The sequence below is a fragment of the Theropithecus gelada genome, chromosome 4 (genome assembly GCF_003255815.1).
Source record: "Theropithecus gelada isolate Dixy chromosome 4, Tgel_1.0, whole genome shotgun sequence".
NCBI lineage: Eukaryota > Metazoa > Chordata > Mammalia > Primates > Cercopithecidae > Theropithecus > Theropithecus gelada.
The window spans coordinates 115,846,629-115,869,579 of NC_037671.1; the positions used below are offsets into that span (position 1 = coordinate 115,846,629).

At 42.6% G+C, this 22,951-nt stretch overlaps 1 protein-coding gene across 4 annotated transcripts in view; it reads right to left on the minus strand.

Annotated features, from left to right (window-relative positions):
• Positions 1–12,464, minus strand: part of IYD (iodotyrosine deiodinase) — a 33,815-nt gene extending 21,351 nt beyond the window's left edge. For 2 of the 4 annotated variants that reach the window (XM_025383259.1, XM_025383258.1), the window contains exon 1: positions 12,149–12,340. In XM_025383259.1, the coding sequence (XP_025239044.1) occupies positions 12,149–12,326 (178 nt within the window). In that variant the 5' untranslated portion in view covers positions 12,327–12,340. Of the gene's footprint in view, positions 1–12,148 lie in introns of all 4 variants that reach the window. The other 2 variants (XR_003119082.1, XM_025383260.1) reach the window with 2 other exon arrangements.
• Between the last annotated feature and the right edge of the window lie 10,487 nt (positions 12,465–22,951).

Here is a 22,951-nt window from a genome sequence, read left to right on the forward strand (position 1 = left end):
TAAAGGATGATGACAAAAGTCAAAATCCCAGGTCCACCCATGGCTGGGAGTTTGACAGCCCCTACACTTTAAGCTGGGACCCTGAAGGTCTGCAGTCTCACAGTAAGGGGGAATTTAAAATAAACCAGCACTGATAAGTGCTTGCAGCCTAAGACAACATCATCTGAGTGATCGAGGGAACCACAGGCTTTCACCTTAGGTTAAAGTCATCCCAGAGTATTAGTGTCACACCATGTAAGCACAAAAGTGAATTTTCCCTGGAAATAAGTACCAATATCCTAGACCTCACAAAGTTTTTATAAGTAATTTTCCAAAAGAATGACTAGCAAACGATGAAAAATAACAATGTATTTAAGAAAACACAAAGTCATGAATGAGAACCATTAAAAAAATATGGGCATCAGAAACAGACCAACAATGACTTATGATACTGGAGTTATCAGCCACAGGTCATGAAACAACTACGCTCACTATGTCCAAAGAAGTACAAGACACATGACTTTGGTAGAAAAAAAGTGACAGCAAATTTGAAAAAAGAACTAAAAAGATCCTCTAGAAACAAAAATGAAAACAAACTAAATTAAACATTTAATTAATAGGTTTAACATCAAAGTAGGCATAGCTGAAGAGGAAATGAATCAATAGAAAGATAGTTTCTTCTTACCTATCCAAAATGTAACATGGAAAGAGAAAGATAGAAAACATAGGTGAGAATGTAAAAGACATCAGAGGATACAGTGAGAAGGTCTAACCATTTAACTGGAGTCCTGAAAGGAGAAGAGAGAGAGGGAATGGGCCAGAGGCAATATCTGAAAAGGCAATGGCTGAAATTTTTCCAAAATTGTTGAAAAATACAAATCCGAGATTTTAGAACTCAGTATTGTCTAGTAAAATGGGATAGAGGGATACCCTACATGTCTCTACTTAGGTTCTCCAAGAAGTTGACTCTGAGACTGAGTCTAGTGTGTGGAACGTTTATAGGAAGTATCTTTGGGATTAAAACCTATGGAAGGGAGAGGAAAGAAACAGATTGGGCAGAAGAAGCCAAGCTGCAATGCAAGTTGAGAGACGGCCTCAACCACAGCAAGGGCTATTTTGAAATTAAAAGTACCCATCAGAGTTGTCTCAGATTAGGCCATAATGGCTGGGTCTTTATACAACCACTGCAATCAGTCATCAGATGTGGGCCATCCTGGGAGAGATGGGATCTCAGGAGAGATAGCTGTCTACAGCAGAGGCCATCCCTGGAAGAGGCCAACAGTACCCCCAGCAGTAGAGGCAGCAAATCCTTCCCCAAGGGGCGTTCTGTGTGGTACATCATCAGGCCCTTCACACCATGACTGCAATTCCATGCATGCACCAGAAAAATCCATGCGCATATGTACAAAACTAGTATTAAAATGTTTACAGATATAGTTTATGATAGTCCTAAACTAGAAATAGACCAAATGTTCGTCAACAGTAGAATAAATTGTGATATAGTCATATAATAGAATACTATACAATAGTGAAAATGAATGAGCCTCAGTTACATGCCCAACCTGCTTAGCATTATATTTGACTCTTACAAATATAAAACAGCAAGTCAAAATAATATAAACAGTATAATTTTAATGTTTAGGAATGTTTAGATGTGTAAGAGTGATGCAACTAAGAAGAAAAGCAAATAAATAATTTCCATAACATTCAAAATAGTAGTTACTTCTGCTGGGGAGAGAAAAGGTTGTGACTAGGGAATGACATATGGGTGTTTATGAAATGTTGGATGTGTATATTTCTTATCCTAAGTGATAATTGTGTAAGGTTTTGCTTAATAACTATTTGTTAAGCTGTTCATCTGTGTTTTATACACTTCTTCAGTAAGTACATTTCACAATTAAGAGTTTTTTCAATGAGAAGAAGGCCGTAGAGATTAATTACGAGAGGAATCAAGAATAGGTCAACTGTCCAGAACTTTTAAACAAAACTTCTATAAAAGTACAAAAGATGCTTACATTTTATCAATGCAGCAAAAGTTCAAGTTCAGCAAAAGTAGGTAAAGTCTAGATACAGTGGAAACTTAGATCCTTAGAGATGAATTTCTTGCCATGTTACCATTTTTCTAAGTACAATAGCAAAACCAATATTTTAAAATTCCTGTTTCATATTGAAAATGTCAATGCTTTCAAGAAAGATTTAGAGTTTAAAACAATGAGTAAGAACTTAAAAGTGTAAACAAAACTGGCCATAGGTACTTTTGCCTTCTGAGCAAAGTAGCATCATTTGTGGAAAATAAATTGCTCACTTCCCCTAGCCAAGCTGATGAGGAAAGAAGATAGTGTAAAATTGTAAACCTCTGATGATTTTCCTGTACTGCCACATCCCTGGATTCCATCGACCATGCTTTTTCAGAGCACAGGCATGAGTCTTAGAGGGAGAGGAGCTGAGCATGATCAAGTGAGGGGAACAGAGTTCAGGGAGTGGAGCCCAAAGGGAGACCTACGACAGTGGTTCAAAAGACCTTTAGAAGAAAGAAGGGCTCCCTCACATGCTAACATGCCGTGTGAGAAGTTGGGAAGTGAGGGACCAAAGAAACAAAGAGAAACAAAGGTTGATTTCCACAGATAAATTGGTGTGAGGTGGAAGAAGAAAACACATAGAGGAAATCAGGAGTCCATGGGGCATGAACCTCAGAGCCAGAGGTGACTCCATGGACCCAGGTTCTGTGGGGACTCTCAAATCCTTGAGAGGGAATTGGCCTCCTCAAAGCATGTAGGATTGAGGATTCAGCCTTTTTTAAATCTTATTTTTAGTTTATTTATTTTTTCTAAATAGGATGAGCTCAGCTGACCCCTAGGTTATGTAAGTATTATACATTAGCTAAAAGAACAAAGCATGAAAAAGCAATGCAAGTCCTAAAGTTGATCTGTTTTAAATTAGTGGAACTAAACAACTTTCTTTTTTTAGACATCTGCTCAGGAAATGCCAATAGCAATGATTTTGCAATGGTTGTTGTTGTGGTAGTGGTAGTGGTAGTTGTGGTGTTTTAGGGAAAGAAGCGTGGTACAGTGGAATAAAAGTCTCTGGTGCATATGATTAGTTGGGAAAAACAAGTTTTCAGGTTATAATTATACATTTGCAAAACATACTATGTATAATGCAAATTACATTTAGTAAAGCTCTCAAAATCTTCCTGGAAGATGGAAATATACAATTCATTCAACAAGGTTTTTATTGAGCCTTTGATATATATTAGTGAACAAGATAGATGTGACTTTTATACCATAGGGGTGAAGAGGGAAAGCTCCCCGCTTCACTCTCTGAAGGTTCACTGAAAATAAATTGACAAAAGACAGATCAATAGGAGAAAAAGCCAAACAAAATTATTCTAACATGCATAGCATGGGACAATAGCAAGAGAATGATCACTCAATAACCCGGTGGGGTCCAAATGCTTATACACCCTTCTTTATAGAGGAAGAGGAGATGGGAGGTGTAGGAGTAATGCATTTCAGGGGGAATGAATGGACCCGATGATCAGATGATGTATAGTCAATAATTCCCTTTGGGAATTGAATGGGACCTGAGAACAAACAATGGTTTATGACAAAGTTTGTCTGGAAAACTTAGTGAGGAAACTTCTTTTTATATTTCTCTAGCAGGGACAGTTTGGGCCTGTTCAGAAGAAAGTAGGTATGATGGGGGAGTGGTAATAAACATCTATCAGCTTTCTAACAATCAGTCCTAACGAAATGCCAATATCATCAATGTCACAGTGACAAGCCTGAACTTTATCAAGGTGTCAATAGAGACTTTCAACACCAGTGATACTTTCGACACCGTTTAAGATGAAGTCTGGCAGCCTCTGTAGTTAATAAGTGGCATATAAGCAAATGCATGAAATGCTTCCTTAACTGTTTGAAAGGTAAGTTACTAACTCTTAAGACCCATTCAGCACTTGTAAAAACTAAAAGTGGTCTAAATGCATGACTTGGCAGTTTCTGCAGCTTCTAGAGTCCAAGACAGACTCTCTTAATTAGCAGAAGGAAGCAAACTGTTGCCTCATTATCAGTGCCAGCCATTTGATCAGGGAATGGTCAAACAAATGGTCCTTATCACCTCCTGATGGAATTGTCCTAAGTGCACTCCCGGAAAAGTGTACAGCCGGGCTGCCATTCCTGGAGCCTTTCACAGGGCGGAAGGTGTATACTACGGCTGGCGAATGAGACCAGCAGGGCCAGGCTAGGAGCTCAGTGAGCTTCCACTTCTCCCCTTCCCTTGAACTCCTGACTGCTCCTGAGGAATGTGGCCCTCACCCAGAGGCAAGAGAGCAGGCTGTGTAAACTCCTTTGTTTCCCTGCCTTCACTCTAGAGCAGTCAAGCCACCAGGGATTCGAGCTCTAAGGTCCACATAGTGCAAAGCAAATGTGTACTATTATGGCCTGCTTTTTGAATGTAAATCTTGTGCTGCCACACTTGGGGCTTGCTATTGATACCAACAGTAACTTGCCTTGTGTCATTGCACTGGGGGTCTGCAAACAATACCCTAAAATACTGATACTTGGCATTTGATCTGGTGAACTAAAGAAGCACCTCCAGGTCTCCCTCTGACCTGCCTGGTCTCTGGTCTCTCTGATCCTTTTTCCTGAAGCACTGAGAGAGACTCTTCCTGGAATTTCCCAATCTGACTAAGGACATTTCTTTCCAAAAGAAATGTAATTGGGATGGGCCCAGTGGCTCATGCCTATAATCACAGCACTTTGGGAGGCTGAAGTAGGAGGATTACTTGAGCCCAGGAGTTCGAGACCAGCCTGGGCAACATAGACAGACCTCGTCTTTACAAAAAGTCTAAAAATTAGGCATGATGGTGTGTGCCCATAGTCCTAGCTACTCAAGAGGCTAAGGTGGGAGGATACCTTGAGACCAGGAGTTTGAGGCTTCAGTAAGCTATGATCATGCCACTGCACTCCAGCCTGGGCAACAAAGCAATACCACACATATTAAGAAAAGGAACAAAGAAGATGAAGAAATGTAATTGTCTTAAGACCCCCTGCCTAGGAATCCAGGCAGACAGAGATAATCTGGGGGACTTTACCTGCATAATGAGAAGACTTTTGTTCACAGTGAAGTTCCACCCTCGCCTTCCCACTACTTCTCATAAGCTTGAGGAACTTCATCCCAAAGTATTGTTCTTTGGACCCATTCATTTCCCCTGAAAATCATTTACTCCTATGCACCCCCACCATCCCCTCATCCCCTATGGAGAAGGACCCCACTGGGTTATTGGGTAACCATTCTCCTGGGATTTCCCAGTGCTTATACATGTTAAACAAATTTGTATGTCTTTTCTTCTATTAATCTGTCTCTTGTCAGTTCATTTTCAGTGAACCTTCAGAGGGCAGAGGAGAAATTTCTTTTCACATTTCACTAGCAGGAACAGTTTTGGCCCAAACTGTATACTTTTAGTTAGAAGGAAGCAGATATGAAGAGGGAGTGCTAATACACATGATCAGCTTTCTAGCAATCAACCCCTTGGTCCCTACAATCGCTTTAATGCCAAGGAATCCTTTAATTGTGCCATCATTAGGTTTAGCCAGCCAAGTAATTCTAGGTCACTTCTATCTTTTCACATTCAACATGGAGGTGTTTTTCTGGTTGTGTCTCCAAATGCATTGCTTTAGTGTTTTTACAGTTCTACTACACAGTGTTTGCAAATGGGCCACTATTTTCTAATTAAGAAACCAAGGACAATTTGTGTCACATCATCCTTGTTCCCTTCTTGCAATTTTGGGAGCCTTGAGGAGTAATGTTACTAAGGAAGAGGGTGATGTAGATTTTGAAGGTGAGGATGGGAGTCACTTCAGGGCTCAGCACCTGCCCCAACAATACCTCTTTCCCAGCTGCTTCATCATTGCTCTGCTCTCTACCTGGGCCTCTCAGTCATCCCGCTTCCTGTGAGGCCATCCTCATAGGGCTAACAAGAATTGTAGACAGAAGTACAGTTATAATCAACATTCATCAGGCTGCTTTGACCCACTTCCTTGTTCCGAAAGTCTCATAGCACTAGTAGATACTGACCTTTTGCATCCCCACTGTTCCTATACATAGAATTTCTGACATTAGAATCACAAGGCTTTTGTTTGAGATAGATAAGATCTCTCTATCAGGATCATAAGGCTTTTGTTTTAAAATTACTTAAAATGTTTTTCAAATCATGAATTCCAGTAATAGCTGATGCCAACCAGTTTGAAGACTCCCATGATGAAGTGGAATCAGCATGAGAATACAGATTCTTCATCTCCCTGTCCCATGACTTCACCCTGCACTCTGACCAATCAATGACCGCCACACTTTGACCCACTCCAAAACCCTAAAAAATCCTAGCTCCAAATTCCTCAGGGAAATGGATTTAAGGTTTCCTCCTGCCTCCTCATTCAGTAGCCTTATGATTAAACCTCTTTCTCTGTTGCAACCTGGTGTCTCAATGTATTGACTTGCTGTGTGCATCGAGCAACAGAACTATTAAGGTGACACCTGGCTGCTGTATAGATGGATTATTTCATTAGTAGCACTGACGTGGGTGGGGATTGAGAAAGCTGAAGGGTGCCCAGACAGAGAAACCTTGAATAGGGCAATGTTATCCTAAAGCCAATGGGGTTCAGAAAATATTACCCCAAAGCATGCCAACTTCAGAGCAAGAAGAGCTTTCTTTCCTGAAGTAGGTCATAAAACCTAGGAAGAATTTTCTGACCCTCCCCTGAGGCAGGTCATATGTCCCCCATGTAAGAGGTGCTCATCCAGAGGAAAGGAGCATCCTCATCTCTGAAGACGTTAGGGACACAGAGAAAAATCTGAACATATAGATACTGCAAAGTGATATGTTTTGGCTGTGTCCGACCCACCCAAATCTCATCTTGAATTGTAGCTCCCATAATTCCCATGTGTTGTGGGAGGGACCTAGTGGGAGAGAATTGAATCATGGGGGCAGTTTTCCCCATACTGTTCTTGTGGTAGTGAATAAGTCTCAGGAGATCCGATGGTTTTATAAAGGGAAGCCCCTTTTGTTTGATTCTTATTCCCTCTTTGCCTGCCACCATGTAAGCCAAGCTTTTCACCTTCTACCATGATTGTGAGGCATCTCTAGCCACATAGAACTGTGAGTCCATTAAATCTTTTTCTTTATAAATTACTGAGTCTCAGGTATGTCTTTATCAGCAGTCTGAAAACAGACTAATACACTAAGTTTCCCTAGTTTATTGCCATTAGATCACATTAGACCATAGCCCCTCTGTCCTCTTGTATATCTCCACGACTGTTCACTTTTCACCAAACCTAGCATGAAAACACACAGGTTTAACTGTTCCTTTGGGTTTTCATTTCCCTATGAAGCCTCCTGTATCACATGAAACTTATGCTAAATAAACATTTACACTTTCTGTTAATCTGTCTTTTGTTACAGGGGCCTCAGCCATGAACCTAGATTGGGTAGAGAAAAAGGTATTTTTATCCTTGTCTCCAAAGCAATGGAGTGAAGTTGACAGGATTTGTTCTTCTGAGTCCCTTTATCTCTTTCGGTACCCCAATGTCCTTTGCTGACCTTAACTTTCCCCTAGTAGGAACCCACCCAGACTTGATCTCAAGAACAATATCTTCATTCAAGTCCTTTTCCTTTCCTACTCTTCTCTCATCTAAACTTGCCTGTCTCTTGTTTTAAAAGCTTAAGGTCTTACAGGAGTCTATCAAACCAACCTCTTAAATTAGTCATGTCAAAGTATTAATGTCTGGGTGTGTCCAAGACAAAGTTGATTGTGTTGCTTCCCATAGTAAAAGACAACTATGCTGATCAAGCACAACTCTCTGAGCAGAGTAGAATGCTGACTTAGTATAGAATTTTTGGCAGTGGTGTGCTGATAAGCCAACTTTTTGCAGGGTGGAAGAGAGAAAGCACTGATTTATAGCACTTGCCAGTATCCATGATGTAAATAATCACACCATGGCCTGACTTCAAGCCACTAATGATTTAACAAAAAAACTCCTAAATATTTAACAATTGGTCCTTGCTAATCCCCAGAGACTAGCCCTAGTACGCTACTTGATTGGGAAGCATGAAGTTCAGGAACTGGTGGACTTTCAGGGGTGCGAGTGACACATCATTTGTAGGATCAGTGTCATTTGGTTGAGACTCTTGGCACTCAGAGGAGCTGGCCCTGGGAAAGAGTCCACTCCTGGTTGGCTGACTTTCAGAAGCATGAGGCTGACACTGATTGGTTAGCTTGCCAAGTTTATTCTGAAATGAGTTGTCATTGATTCACTGCTCAGGCTTGGAACCAGTTCTGAAAGCTACTTGTTATTATGGGCACATAACAATCTGTTTCTCAAGTTTGTAGGAACATTTTTGTTCTCAAGTGTTACCCACACGGGATAAAAAAATTAACTCAGGCCTTTCTTAGAAAAGACTGGACAAGATGGGTCACTTATTATTCAGTTAGTGACTTCAATTAGAATAATAGCTTTTGGATGGCCAATGAAGCTAAGTACAGAAGAATCCCCCACTAACATTAAAACAGATTCATCTTAATGAGATGTATTTCTTTTTTCTTCTTTTCCCATTTCTATGAACTTCTATGATTCTGGGCCTAACTAGAGGATTTGTAGGTAGGATTTTCAATTTATTTTATTGGGACAATCTCAGATTTATTTCTTTGAGATAAACTTTAGCAACTCTTCTTTCTTGGACCCTAACTGTAGACAAACAAGGTATTAACAGGACACCAAGCTTGGCTCGTTTGCAGAGGAAGACTATACTTTACATCTAATAAGCATGGACACACAATGTTCTCTCACCACCCCCCAACCCACCCACCCACACACATGTCTAATAAGCATGGACATACAATGTTCCCTCACCACCCCCCAACCCACCCACACACAATGTCTGATAAGCATGGACACACAGTGTTCCCTCACCACTCACCCAACCCACCCACACACAATGTCTAATAAGCATGGACACACCATGTTCCTTCACCACTCCCCACCCCCCTACACACACATATACATGTCTAGTAAGCATGGACACACAATGTTCTATCTCCATCCCCCTACCCCACCCCTACATACAGATGCCAATTCCCTGACCTGTGAACATGGAGTAGGAATTATTTGTGAATCAGAGCTGCAGGAGGTTAGATTGGTACCCATATTTTCCTTAACTCATGCTAGAATGTCCTACAATACTTATTTTACCATTAAGTGTCTTGTTAATATTAAAAATGGCTTGAATCTAGTATCTATTTCCAGTCAACAACACCATCTCCATGTTTCTTAAGTAAAGGAGTCCGTTCTCTTCTCCAGTTAGCTCCTTCTCAATCCCTTCTGGACCTAGAGTAAGATCCCCACGTAGATCATGTCCACCACCCTGTGACTGAGAGCAGGGACTTGGGAGCTGAGAAGCCTGGGTTTAAGCATTGGTTCTCACCAGCCACCTGTGTGACCTTAGCATGCACCACTTATGTAAACAACATAAGAGATGAGGAGTAAATAATTTCATCTTCATGACAATACAATGAGGTAGGCACTATTAGAATCCCCATACAAGAGATCTGTGGACGCCACACTCAGGGCAGTCTTTGCCCCAGCTGCTAAGGAGGACACTAAGGCTGTCCCTTTCATTCCTCTGCATAAAGATAAGAGAAGGATGAGGATGGAAGGGAACAGAGAATGAAGAGACAAAGCACTTTGCAAAAGTAAGTGATCAGGCAGAGAGCCAGAGAATGGCCCTCCAGTTCTGCTCAATGTTCCCAGCCTCCAGGCCCAGCCCCAGGACCTGACTCTCAACAGCCTGCCCAAGCTCTCTTGTGTCCTCAGACCTCTTGGGTCTTCAAATCCAGTGGCCTTTCCTCAATGCACACTCTTTCTGGTCTCTCATTTAATGTTTGTCCCTGCTGGTTATCTCCTGCCTCATCCATTCTAGGTCATTCTCCCAGGGGAGAGGCGGCCCATCAAACAGCTATATGTCTGGACCCTACAGCGAGACTGCTTGGATCCTGTCTCTGCAATCACCTTCCTGGGCTTACCCTATTGGAGCCTCAGTTTCCTTATCTATAATATTGGGATTCTAATAGTGCCTACCTATTTGAATCATTGTACTGTCACGAAGATGAAACTATTTATTACACATAAAATGTGACTCTGATTGCATACAGTAAGTGCTATTAATATATAAGGGCTTGTTACTGTTATGATCCCAGAGCTCCCTTTCCCACAGCTTCTCCCTTTCTCTAGTACATTTCTCTTCCACAGTTCCTCTTAACTGCACGTGTCCCCCAGGTTCTATCCTCACCCTTCTCTCTAGCAATGCTCTCTTTGTGGATTCATTAGTTGTTCAGGTTCCAAGTATCTTCCCCATACTGGTGACTCTCCAGTCAGTATCTGTGGCCTGGGCCCCTAACCTAGACTGCTCTCTCCCTTTTCTGCTCACGTGTGTCACTGTCATCTGAAATAAAACATGTCCTTGATGGAACTCAACATATTCCCCTTTAAGCTGGATCCTTATTCCCTCACCCACTTATAATAGCTTCCAGCTTCCAACTCTCCCTCTCTCCTCCTTTTCCCAATATCCAATTTATTAGCAAACCCTGTTGCTCTTCCATTAACTTAACTCAGATCCACCCCGATCCACCCCTTCCACTGCATTCCCACTACCCCCACCATCCAGGCCATCCTTACCAGCACAAACCATTACCCAGCTTCACAGCAGATGTCCCCTGGATTAAACGTGCTTCTCTGCTGGGTAGAATTGGTGTTCTGAGTGGAAGAGCTTTCAATGTAGGAGAGCAAGAGGCAGCCCTGCTAAGAGGCTAGACTCCTGTGCGGTGCATTCAGCACTACAGGCTCCTGGCACTGAGGGCCAGCTGTACACCCTGTGCCCCGGAACTGAGATTAGGACACACACTCATGCACACATACTCTCACAAACACACGCATACACACACACTCATGTATGCTCACACACATTCATGCACACACACACATACATGCACACTCACACGCACACTCACACACACTCATGCACACTCTCATGTAGACACACTCACACATGCACATTAATGAACACTCACACACTCACACACAAACACACACACATACACTCTTATGGACACACACACCTGCACACACACACACATGCACATTCATGAACACATACACACTCACACACACTCACATGTCCAGATAGACTCTGTTTGGGGATAGGGGCATCATTAGCCCAGCTGAAGATCACACAGCCTCTTCCAAATCAAACCCATCCCAGACAAAGCTTCTCAAACATTGGTGGCTCAAACCTCTTCCACAGTCTCTCCCTTCCTACCTGCCTCCTTCATCACGTCTTCTTCTCAAGGTGGCCATAACCCTCCCACCCTCAATTCTCTACTTCCATTCTTATCCCTTCCCTCCGCCCTCGATTCTCCACTTCTTCTTACCCCCACCCCAGGCCTCCCGGTGTTCCTGCTTCTTCTGCCCTTTGTTGCCTGACAGGCCTCCCAGCACTTGCTATTTGTACCCTATTCATCCTCCCAGCCCAGTTTGTCCTTTCCCTGACTGCACTGTCAAACTCCCAGGCCTGCTCTAAACACCTTAGAATCAGTTCCACCGGGTCTGTCTCTTTGTTACTCTCTCTGATTCTCGTGTATCATCTTGGCAGCTGAATTGGACATTCAGTGTGTTGAGGACAAAGGCCACCCCAGTCCTTCATTTCCAGGGCCTGGCACAGGGAAAGGTGGCAGCCTCCTAGGTGATGACACTTGGTAGATTTCAAAGCTCCTGATCAAAACCTGGCCACTTAGACCCTGCCCACTGCCAGCCTGGGATGAATCCCTGCAGAAAGATTTTAACAACCAGAACAGAATTGGAGCCAGGGAAAACTTCAGCCTCTCAACAGCGTTTTCACTGAGTATCCAAAATAAAAAAGGGTTGGTCCCAGCAGGTGACAAGCTCATCACTGGAGATAGATGATCTGTCTGTGCCAGGCACTGATTCATTAGCAGAATAGAGATTGATGCTGAAGCTGGCCTATGTGTGTTTATTCCTCTTCCATAAGCCCTGCCATTGACTCACACTCATCATCAACACATACAACAGCGAAGCTAAGCAGCATAGCTGGTATATTTACCTTCTTCTGCTTGGTGCAGGTCACTGCTGTCTTTTAAGTCTTCATCCACCCAGGGGCGAGCCTCGGCTATGGCTCTAGGCTCCCCCTTCTTTTTCTCCATGTGTCTATCAGCATTTTTAAAGATCCACACAACCAAAATGCAGAGAATGGCTACCAAGATGGGAGTCACGAAAAACATGGCCCGGAGTCTGATGCCACAAGCATGCACACTTCCTACACCGGTTTTAAAACACAGAGACAGGAGTGGAGAATGTCAGGAGATGGAAGGAATGCAGAGAGAGGTGTGCCAGGGAAGGAACAAAGTGCAGAACTCTTCAACTCTATGAGGACTTTGCAAAGGAGCAAAGATCACAGTCACATGTGTGGGGTGTTGTGGCTTTGGTCATGCACCAGTGCATTCACTTTTTAAAAGTAGGTACTCTATCAATATATTCTTAGAAAACAATTGCCAGAATCTGAGTAAGAACTTCCATGTGCTAGATCTAGCTCGATCACCTGAAGAACTTTTTTTTTTTTTTTTAATAGATTTCTGCACACCAACTCAGATCTGCTGGAATAAAATATTCAGGAAAGAGGTTTGGCACCATGCATTTTAAATGGCATGTTTGTGAAAACAGCCCTACGGTTTTGATTTTTTTTTTTTAATGATACCTGAGTCAATATATGGAGTAAAGAGAATATCATGTTTTGTATCAGAGAAAGACTTTGATCCAGGAAAAGTGACACAAAAAATTAAAGTGACCACTTGATTATTTATGTAATAAATTCAGTAAGGCTTTTTATTTGTTTGTCTGTCTGTTTTAGCAAGTGCCTTAGTCAGTTATGGCTGAAATAACAAAAATACTATGGACCAGGTGGCTTAAACAATAGAAATTTATTTCTCCGCCAGGTGTGGTGGCTCATGCCTGTAATCCCAGCACTTTGGGAGACTGAGGGGGGGTGGATCACTTCAGGTCAGGAGTTTGAGACTAGCCTGGCCAATATGATGAAACCCTATCTCTACTAAAAATATAAAAATTAGCTGGGCATGGTGGCACATGCCTGCAATCTCAGCTACTCAGGAGGCTGAGGCAGGAAAATAACTTGAATCCAGGAGGCGGAGGTTGCAGTGAGCCGAGATTGTGCCATTGCACTGTAGCCTGGGCCACAAGAGTGAAACTCCCTCACAAAAAAAAAGAAAGAAAGAAATTCATTTATCATAGTTCTGGAGGTTGAGAAGTCCAAAATTAAGGTGCTGGCAAATCAGCTCCTAGTGAGGGCTCCCCTCTTGATTTGCCAACAGGTACCTTCTTGCTGTAACCTCACATGGTGGATGGTGGAAATAGACCATCTCTCTCATCTTTTTTCTTATAAGACCACTAATCTCATTAATGAGGGCTCCACTCTCATCACCTGTTCACCTCCCAAAGGCCCAATCTCCAAATACCATTGTATTGGGGGTTAAGGCTCCAACATATGAATTTTGCCAAGACATATTCAGTCTTTAGCATCAAGGTGCAAAAGTATGTATAACATGATGCCATTTGAATAAAACAGAGTGGAAAATATGATACATTTATACAAGCTTACATATGTATTTCCTGGAAGAGTATACTCTAAACTTTAAAGAGTGGTTATATCAGGAATTCTCCTTATTAATTTTGCAATTTCTTGGGAGTCTATATTATTTCAAAATAAGGAGTTAAAAAAAACAGTGGTTACTTGTTTTGGAGGGAGTGTGGAAACTGGATAGATGGGGGACAAGGGTGAGAGAATTGCTACTGAATACTATTCCATAATTTCAGAATTTTGAGCTGTTGTAAATATATTATCTATTTAATAAATTGAATATGTGTTATTTATTTGAATAGTCATTTTGATGGTTTTATTGTATCATATATTGTAATACTCCTTTTTGTGATAGACAGCTGTTTTTTAAAATGTATGTCATCCTGGTTCTCCAACTCCAGAGAACTCTGTAAAAGATAATAAGCAAAGTTTATTATGGAAGCACTGGCCTCCACAGACTACTGAATTTGGTGGTGCTGCCTGCCATGCCGACAGCTTCTGTACAGGAAAGTGCCCTCCCCTGTGCCTGCTGAAAGGGTGTCAGAGGGGACATGTCCAGTCCATGTGATCCAACCCCACACAGGCAGCTGAAAATGGCAGAGCCTGTGTTGGGGCCCAGCTTCTCTTTACATCCCACTGAAAACACAGACTAAAGGAACCACTCCATAGCAAGAGAAGAGCAGAACAAATGTGCAGAGAGAAGCAAGGCCTGTGAGGCAGCAACACCTCACAGCCCAGGGGAAAGACAAAGTGAGGGGCCACGGGTGGCAACTGCCTCTGCTCCTAGGAGGTCCCAGGCCTGGCTCAGTTTCAACCCATGTGTCTCCTTACCGCTGAAGAATCAGAAAGATCCTCTATGCCTGTAACTACAAAAGCACAATTCATATCAGTGTCAGGAACGGGATTAAGCTCAGGAAAAATGGGGTGGTGGAAATTGGTTACAGTGCACTGGTGGGTGAAATCTGGGAGGCACCCCCATCTCAGAAGGGAATACCAACAGCTATGGCATGCAGCAGCTGGCCGGCTAATTAGAGTATTGCCTGAGTCTCTTGGATTTCAGACCACGTGCCCAGCAGAATGAGTCTGCAGGGGATTCTGAAGCCATTGAGAGCCCCAGAGGAGCAGAAACATAAGGACAACCATGCCCGAGGGTGGATTTCTATCATGTTTGGTGACTCGCAATGGGAAAGAAAAGATTCTTGCTCTCAATTGCTTGGTTCAAGACAGAGAAGAAAAGCAAAGTGACCATGCATTCCTTCATTCATTCATTCATTCACTCATTTATTCAACATATATTTTTTGGGGATCCATGCAAAAGGCATTGCGTTTGGGGCCAGACATAGACCAGAGGGCAGTAGGGGCTGCACATGCCTCATGGAGCCCGGAGCCACAGAGAGACAAGCAGATCGAATCTCACATACTAAGGCCACATTCCAACTTCCCGATGAGCTGCTAGGGAGCTGACTGGAGCATGACTGGGCTGAGTTGGTGAAATCAGAGGCTTCCCAGAGGAAGGAATGGCTGAGTTGAGGTTGGAGCTGTGAGTGGGAATCAGTCATGGGGGAGGAGAGAGCCTTCCAGGCAGAGGTCACGGTGTGCAGCAGGATAATTGAGGAATCAGAGAGACCGAGGGGTTGAGGAGGAATTACTTAATTACTTAGGTGCACCAAACCAGTCGGATTAACATCCAAAGGACTGAGCCCCGAACAAAGAGTCAAGCTACCTTTTAAGCATTTTGTGGGGTGGGGGAAGATTTGTGCAGGGGGAAGCATATTACAGAAGTGAGAAACAAAGAGAGTTATTCAATTAAGACATGCATTACATTATTTCTTACTTTTCAAGGAACAACACGTTTTATGACTTGAGTTTATCTGTCTAGTGACCTTGCAGCTGCACAGCTAGAGAAACAGGGTCTTCACAATGCCCAGGAAAGGGAGAGATAAGACTCACTAGCCTCAGAAAAACAGGTAGTCAATTTTTAAAGGACTTCAGCTCTTTCTCTTCCTCAGGGGGAATTGGTTTTTCTTACATACAACTGAGCTTTTGCTTACATATTTTAAAATTTCCTTTAATTCCTGTTCCAGGTGTGGGCAAAGACCTGCGCCTTGGAAGGAACAGGTACCTGTAGACAGGATTGACAGGAGCTGAGGATTTCAGGAGGGCGTAAACAGGGGATGCAGGGAGCCAGAGAGGTAGGAAAGTGCCAGATGAGGCAGGTCTCTGTAGGTCATGCTGGTAAATGTTTTCTTCACCCTAAATGGAATGTGGGGAGGAAACAGTGACAGGTTGAGAACTGGGGACACATCAAGCACACACCACGTGGTACCAGGTTCCCTTCTTAGCACTTACGCATATTTACTCATATGTACCTCACAACAACCCTGTGCAATAGATCCCATTAGTATCTTCATTTTTCAAATGAAGAAAATGAAGTACAAATAGGCCGAGGGTCAGTGTCAGATAAATGGGCAGAAATAGGCCCTGTGTGTATCCCCTTGGAATGGCTCCCCTGTTGTTCACTTCTTCATAGCAGGCCAGAGTCCTTGGCCAGAGCCCATTGGTGCCACACCGGCCTGGTTGGGGAATGGAAAGTGGGAGGTGCAGGTTTCTTGCACTGATGTAGGAGGTACAGGTACTTGGCATTGTGTGGCTCCAGCTTAGCTTAGGAGAAATACAGAAAAGAGGTTTAAAAACTCTATGCATATAGCATAGAGGAAAAGAATTGGCAGCTGCTACCAGGGGGCAAAGGGTGGCAGGAACAGGTAGTGGAGAGGGGCAGGGCAGGTCATGGTGATGCCAGGAGGGGAGGCACACAGCCCTGGAGCTCTGGTGCCCACACTGCTTTATATTCCAAAGCACCTGCAGGGCCAGTGAAGTGCATCCTTCCCAGCACTCTCACTCTTGGATTTCCACGATACTATCCCTGCCTCCTTCTTGATGTGGATTCCCACAATGCTCACCTGAGCCAGACCCCCAGTTCTCCATATCCAATCCCATCTCCATGGCCAGGCCTCTCTTTCATGGTCAAGTCAAGATAGCAAATGCCTTGTGTTCCCCACCAACCTTGATGGTAAAGGCCTCTGCTAATATCAAAGTTTCCATTTGGTTTCATTTTAGCAGCAGAGCTGTGGTTGGCGGCATAGTGTCATGCCACACTGCTGACTTGGGGAAGGCCCAACTATCTCTCTACTCTGAGTAGCTCTAAAGTACCCTGGTCAGCTTGTTTCTGCAACATGTTTCCTCATCAAATGAGGAAAAGGGGGGAGTGCTGAGGATGGATGCATTGGAAGATGGTATGAGATACTTTCACACCGGTTGTGTTTCATTACTCACTTCAGATTCGTTGTCTGGTTTAATCATTTCATTTCCACTGATGACAGAAAATTTAATTTTGCTATCAAGACAATTTTGGCTAGGCATGGGGGCTCATGCCTGTAATCGCAGTGATTTGGGAGGCCGAGGCAGGATGATCACTTGAGGCCAGGAGTTTGAGACCAGCCTGTCAACATAGCAAGACCTCATTGCTACCAAAAAATAATAAATTAACAAATTAGCCATGCATGGTGGCCCATAGCTACTCGGGAGGCTAAGTGGGAGGATCACTTGAGCTCAAGTGTTTGAGGCTTCAGTGAGCTATGATGGCACCACTGCACTCCAGCCTGAGTGACAGAGCAAGATCCTGTCTGATATGTCTGATATGGTTTGGCTCTGTGCACTCACCCAAATCTTATCTCGAATTGTAATCCCCATGTGTCAGGGAGGGACCTGGGGGGAGGTGACTGGATCATGGGGGCAGTTTCCCCAGGCTGTTCTCATGACAGTGAGTGAGCTCTCATGAGATCTGATGGTTTAAAAGTGTTGCACTTCCCCCCCATAAATTACCCAGTCTCAGGTAGTATCTTTGTAGCAGTGTGAGAACAAACCAAGACACTGCCTCAAATAAGTAATAAATAAAGAAATAAATGACAATTTTACCCCTCTGTTTTGATACAGAGACAAATAGCATTTTCTCTCTCTTGCCCTTCCATTTCCCTGGGTGCCCACAGAGTGTCCTGGTACTGGGAGAGAGAGAGGCAGGTCTTGGTGTGGCCCCATCTTGGCGGGTCCCATGGAAGGGTCTAGTCCCGGTGGTCTTAGGCAACAGGCAGTGTGCAGGCTGCACCTACACCCAGGCATATTCTGCCTCCCACCACCTCTGCAACCTCCAAACCCAGATCACAGGGCCCTTCTGGCTGGTCCATCATCAACCAATCTCCATGCCCCTTGGGAGTAGTTTCCAAGTCTCTTGGGATATTTGTTCCCTTGCGTTTTTGGAGACTAGGGGAAGGGGAGGAGGGTTGTTGCCTATCTCAGGCCTCTCTCACTTATATAATTTGATTTTTTTTCAACTAGCATGCATTTAAATTTTTAAAAATATATATTTTGAAAATTTTGGGGGGTAAATAGTAGATGCATATATCAACATGCACTTTCGTATTTTTTATTGTACTAAACTACATATAGCATAAAATTGACCCTCTTAACCACTTGTAAGGGTACAGTTGGTGGCATTACAGTTACATTCACAATGTTGTGCAACCATCACCAGTATTTCCAAACCTTCTTCACTATGCAATAGAAACTTGAGACCTATTAAATAAATAACCCCATTCACCCTCCACCAGCCCCAGGTAACCTCCAGACTGCTTTCTGTCTCTGTGAATTTGATGACTCTGGGCACTTCGTATCATGTGAAACTACACAGCATTGGTCCTTTTGTCACCAGCTTATTTCACTTAGCATAATGGCCTCGAGGTTCATCCATGTTGTAGCAGGCGTCAGAACTCTCCCAAAAGATCGCAAAAACCCTAACCTCACACAAAGGTCATCACAACCTAATACTTCTGGGAGGACATCTGCCCAGCAACTGCCTGTCCAATCATGAACTGGTGTCATTCTTATTATTGGTCCTTGTAGCCAAGGATAATTATCTCAAAATTTTGACATAGTTATTTTATTTCAAAATAAAATATGCATGCCATAATAAGCTATGTTCATATTCGGGGAGGTAAGGGAAAATAATAATAAATGAATAAAATTAAAAATTAAAAGATACTAATAATAAAAGAAAGAAATGATTTTCCCTTACCTCCCCGAATATGAACAGAGCTTATTATGGCATGCGTATTACCTTGCAATTTCCTAATCCCTAAGTAAACTTTTTTTTTTAAGAGAGCCTCTTTTTGTTAAACTGTGGGCTGACGACAGAATCGCACACACACAGAGTCCCTGATTTAGGCTAAGAGGGGACAGGGCCCACAGAGGATTCGAAGCTTTTACGTAGTCTTGAACTCATTGTCTTCTGGCACAGTGCTGCTCAAGGTGCCAGTCCAGAAAGGAGCTTGTGCCGGGATGTAATCAATGCAGCTTCCTTCCTCAGGAAAGTCTTGTCCCCCTCCCCCTTACGGGAGGGGGACAATACTTTCCTTTCATAAAGGCCAGTGGAACTAAACAGTGTGTACAGTGATGTGGTTGGTGTCCCTGAATTTACATTCTAGTACATGTTTCTTACCTCATTTGGGACTGGTAACCAAGAGTCATGTTCAGAAGCCCCATCTGCAGACCACATTTTGAATAGTACTATTCTAGAAGACACAACTCCCCAAGACACACAGGTTATTTTTAACTCTCAATGCTGACGTTAAATCTAATGATCCCTGTGTTCATTTTCCTTTTTGCTTTTCGAATATGTATTCACCAAAGAAGCCAAATGTGTTTGAAAAACTTTCCACAAAAGAGAATTCTTGGGGCATTGAGTGAGGTAACTGTTCTATCCACTCACACAAGCCAACTGGTGTCAAACATTTAAATCAACTGCTCATTTAGCAAGTTCAAGCTGGAAGACTTGAAATAGGATGTGTCTGTGTTGTACTCCATGATCTTATCTCTGTTCTAATGTGAAGCTGGAGAAACTTAACGAATTCACAAACGCTTTAAAACTTAATTGGCTTTATGCTCACTTATATCAACCCACCAAGAGTATTTATCATATAGCTAATTGCTCAGAGGGCTTATCATGCTGACATTTATCGTGTATTACCTACTGTGTGCCAGCACTGTATTAACCCTTTATCTACATTAGCCCAGTGAATTCTCAGGATGAGGCATCTTGTAAGAAACTCCACTGCTCTGAAAAGAAAAGCAAATGAAGAACTACCTACCGTGGCCCAGGCACAGTGAGTGAGTCAGAGCCGGAGTCCTCAGAGTGTGGTCCTGGACAGAGCATTGGCAGCACCTGGGAACTTGATAAAATGCAGGTTCCCAGGCCTCACTCCAGGCTTCCTGAATCAGAAACTGTAGGACCATGACCCTACAATCTGTATTTCAACCGCCCTAAAGTGACTCTGATGCTGGCTAAAGTTTGAGAGCCACTGAGCTACAGGAAAGGCTCTTTCTCACATGCCCTACTTTATTCCAAATTCAGATTCTCCAAACCCAATCCCCTACATCACCCAGAAAAGCAAATTATTCTAAAGATAAAACAATTATCGAAAATTGTTCTTACGTGGTGTCTTAATAAAGCACCATTTTGCTTTTCTGCAAATAAAAAAAATCGTCAGAGCTAGTAATTATTTATCACTCTTATTTTTCCTCTAAGAATAATTTATTGGGACATCATTTTTGGAAAACAAGATGGCTCTTGACAAAGGCATTGGCTGCTTAGCATTTAAGAAGACACCTGATTGCATTAGTTCGCTGGAGCTGCTGGGACAGAGTATTGTAACCTCTATGGTTTAAAACAACAGAAATGTGTACAGTGTCTTGCACATAATAAACTCCCAGTAAATGGATATTCAAAGCTTCAATAAAGAATGGAAGTGATGTTTTTAAAACTGTTTTAAGGTAAAATAATCTGGTCACAAAATCAGGGGCCAATAAAAGCTGTGGCAGGAAGGTGAGTCAAAGAACCATTGCAGCAGTTCAAATGAAAGCTAACGGGGGTCTTATTTGGAAAGAAAACTGTGGGACTGGGAAGAGGAACTGTTTGCATAAAATTTGGCAGTGGTACCATGGAATACTATGTGGCCATAAAAAAGAATGAGTTCGTGTCTTTTGCAGGGACATGGATGAAGCTGGAAACCGTCATTCTCAGCAAACTAACACAGGAACAGAAAACCAAACACCGCATGTTTCCACTATAAGTGGGAGGTGACCAGTGAGAACACATGGACACAGGGAGGAGAACATCACACCCTGGGGCTGGTCAGTGGGTGGGGGGCAAGGAGAGGGAGAGCATTAGGACAAATACCTAATGCATGCGGGGCTTAAAACCTAGATGATGGGTTGATGGGTGCCGCAAACCACCATGGCACATGTATACCTAAGTAACAAACCTGCACGTTCTGCATATGTGTCCCAGAACTTAAAGTAAAATTAAAAAAAAAAAAAAATCGGTGGTGGTGGAAGTGACATGGTCCCAATATGGAGGACTAAGGAGTGGGAATTAAAGGTTATATCCCACCTTCTCCAAGCAAATCACGTATTCCCGTCCTTACTTTCCTTACTCCTTACTTTCCTTGTGGAAAGGGTTTTGGATTTCCCCAGCTGTATGTACTATTCAACATGATGAGCATTTAAGTGGAGCCGTGATGGGTTTGGGGAGAGGCTCTTCATAGAAGAGCTCTCAGGAAAAAACGCTCAAAAGAAAATATGGGTCTCAGAAAGTTGAAGTTGGTTCTGGAACGTAATTCAAGTGAGTCTATACCTCTGTTCCAATCAAAGCATTAATTTTGAGGTTGAGGGATTTTCTAAGTGTTTCTTTTCCTTACCCAAAAAATATCTGAACAGTGCTGCTTTGGTCTTGTGTAGGGGCCTAAAAAATAAAAATTATAGAAGTTCTCCAACCACCATATTATATGATCTTTTGAAATCAATGCCTTTATATGAAAAAGCTTAACCACAAACAACATGACACGCATTCAAGAAAAGAGGATAGAAACTCTGTAGTGGTATTAGTCACAAATGTTTTTGATAGGAAAATGTCATATTCCGGAGCAGTATTATGTAAGAGTTATTGATAGTATATTCGCTTCTTGTGGAGACTTAATTTTTACAAAACAAGATAGTTTTCTTTAAGAGAGAGATAGGGTCTCATTCTGTCACCCAGGCTGGAGTACAGTGGTGCAAGCATAGCTCACTGCAGCCACAAACTCTTGGGCTCAAGCAATCCTCCCACTTCAGCCTCCCAAGTATCTGAGACTACAAGGTGTCTCTCAATAAAGGCATTTGTTGCTTGGCATTTAAGGAGATGCCTGATTACGTTAGTTTCCCAGGGCTGCTGTAACATAGTATCAGAGTCTAGATAGTTTAAAACACAGAAATGTATTATTCTCTCACAGTTCTGGAGGCTGAAAGTCCAAAATCAAGGTGTCAACTAAGAGGCAGGGCTCTCTCCTGATTACACTGGGACCACCCAGATAATCTGGAATAATTTCCCTAAAACAAACAAAGTTCCAAAACTAACAAAAAATCAGTGACCGGCCAGGCGCAGTGGCTCACATTTGTAATCCCAGCACTTTGGGAGGCCGAGGCACGCGGATCACAAGGTCAGGAGATCAAGACCATCCTGGCTAACACAGTGAAACCCTGTCTCTACTAAAAATACAAAAACAACTAGCCAGGCATGGTGGTGGGCGCCTGTAGTCCCAGTTACTCGGGATGCTGAGGCAGGAGAATGACGTGAACCCGGGAGGCAGAGCTTGCAGTGAGCCGAGATCGTGCCACTGCACTCCAGCCTGGGCAACAGAGCGAGACTCCATCTCAAAAAAAAAAAAAAAAAAAGAATCAGTGACTATGGTTAAAAAAATTACAAACATCAAATCATTTTATGTGAATAAAAGTATCCCAGCTCAGATGGTGAACTTTTCAAAGATTCAAAGAACAGGTATTACTCAGGCTAAATATAAAGTTTCAGAGTATATATAACCATGAAAAGCTTCCCAATTTATTGAGCAAAATAGTATAATCTTATTTTAAAATGTTAACAAAGATAGCAGACCAGAAAATAAAAATTAGTCTCATTTATGAATCCTACTCACAAATTTTACAAAAAGAATTGGCCATTTCATTTATTAGTGTGTTTAAAATGTATCTTCTATAGTCAAATAAGATTTACTCAAAGGATACAGGATAATTAAATAAGAAGAAACCTGTTACAGGTTGAGAATCCCTAATTTGAAAATCGAAAATTGAAAATACTCGAAAATCTGAAACTTT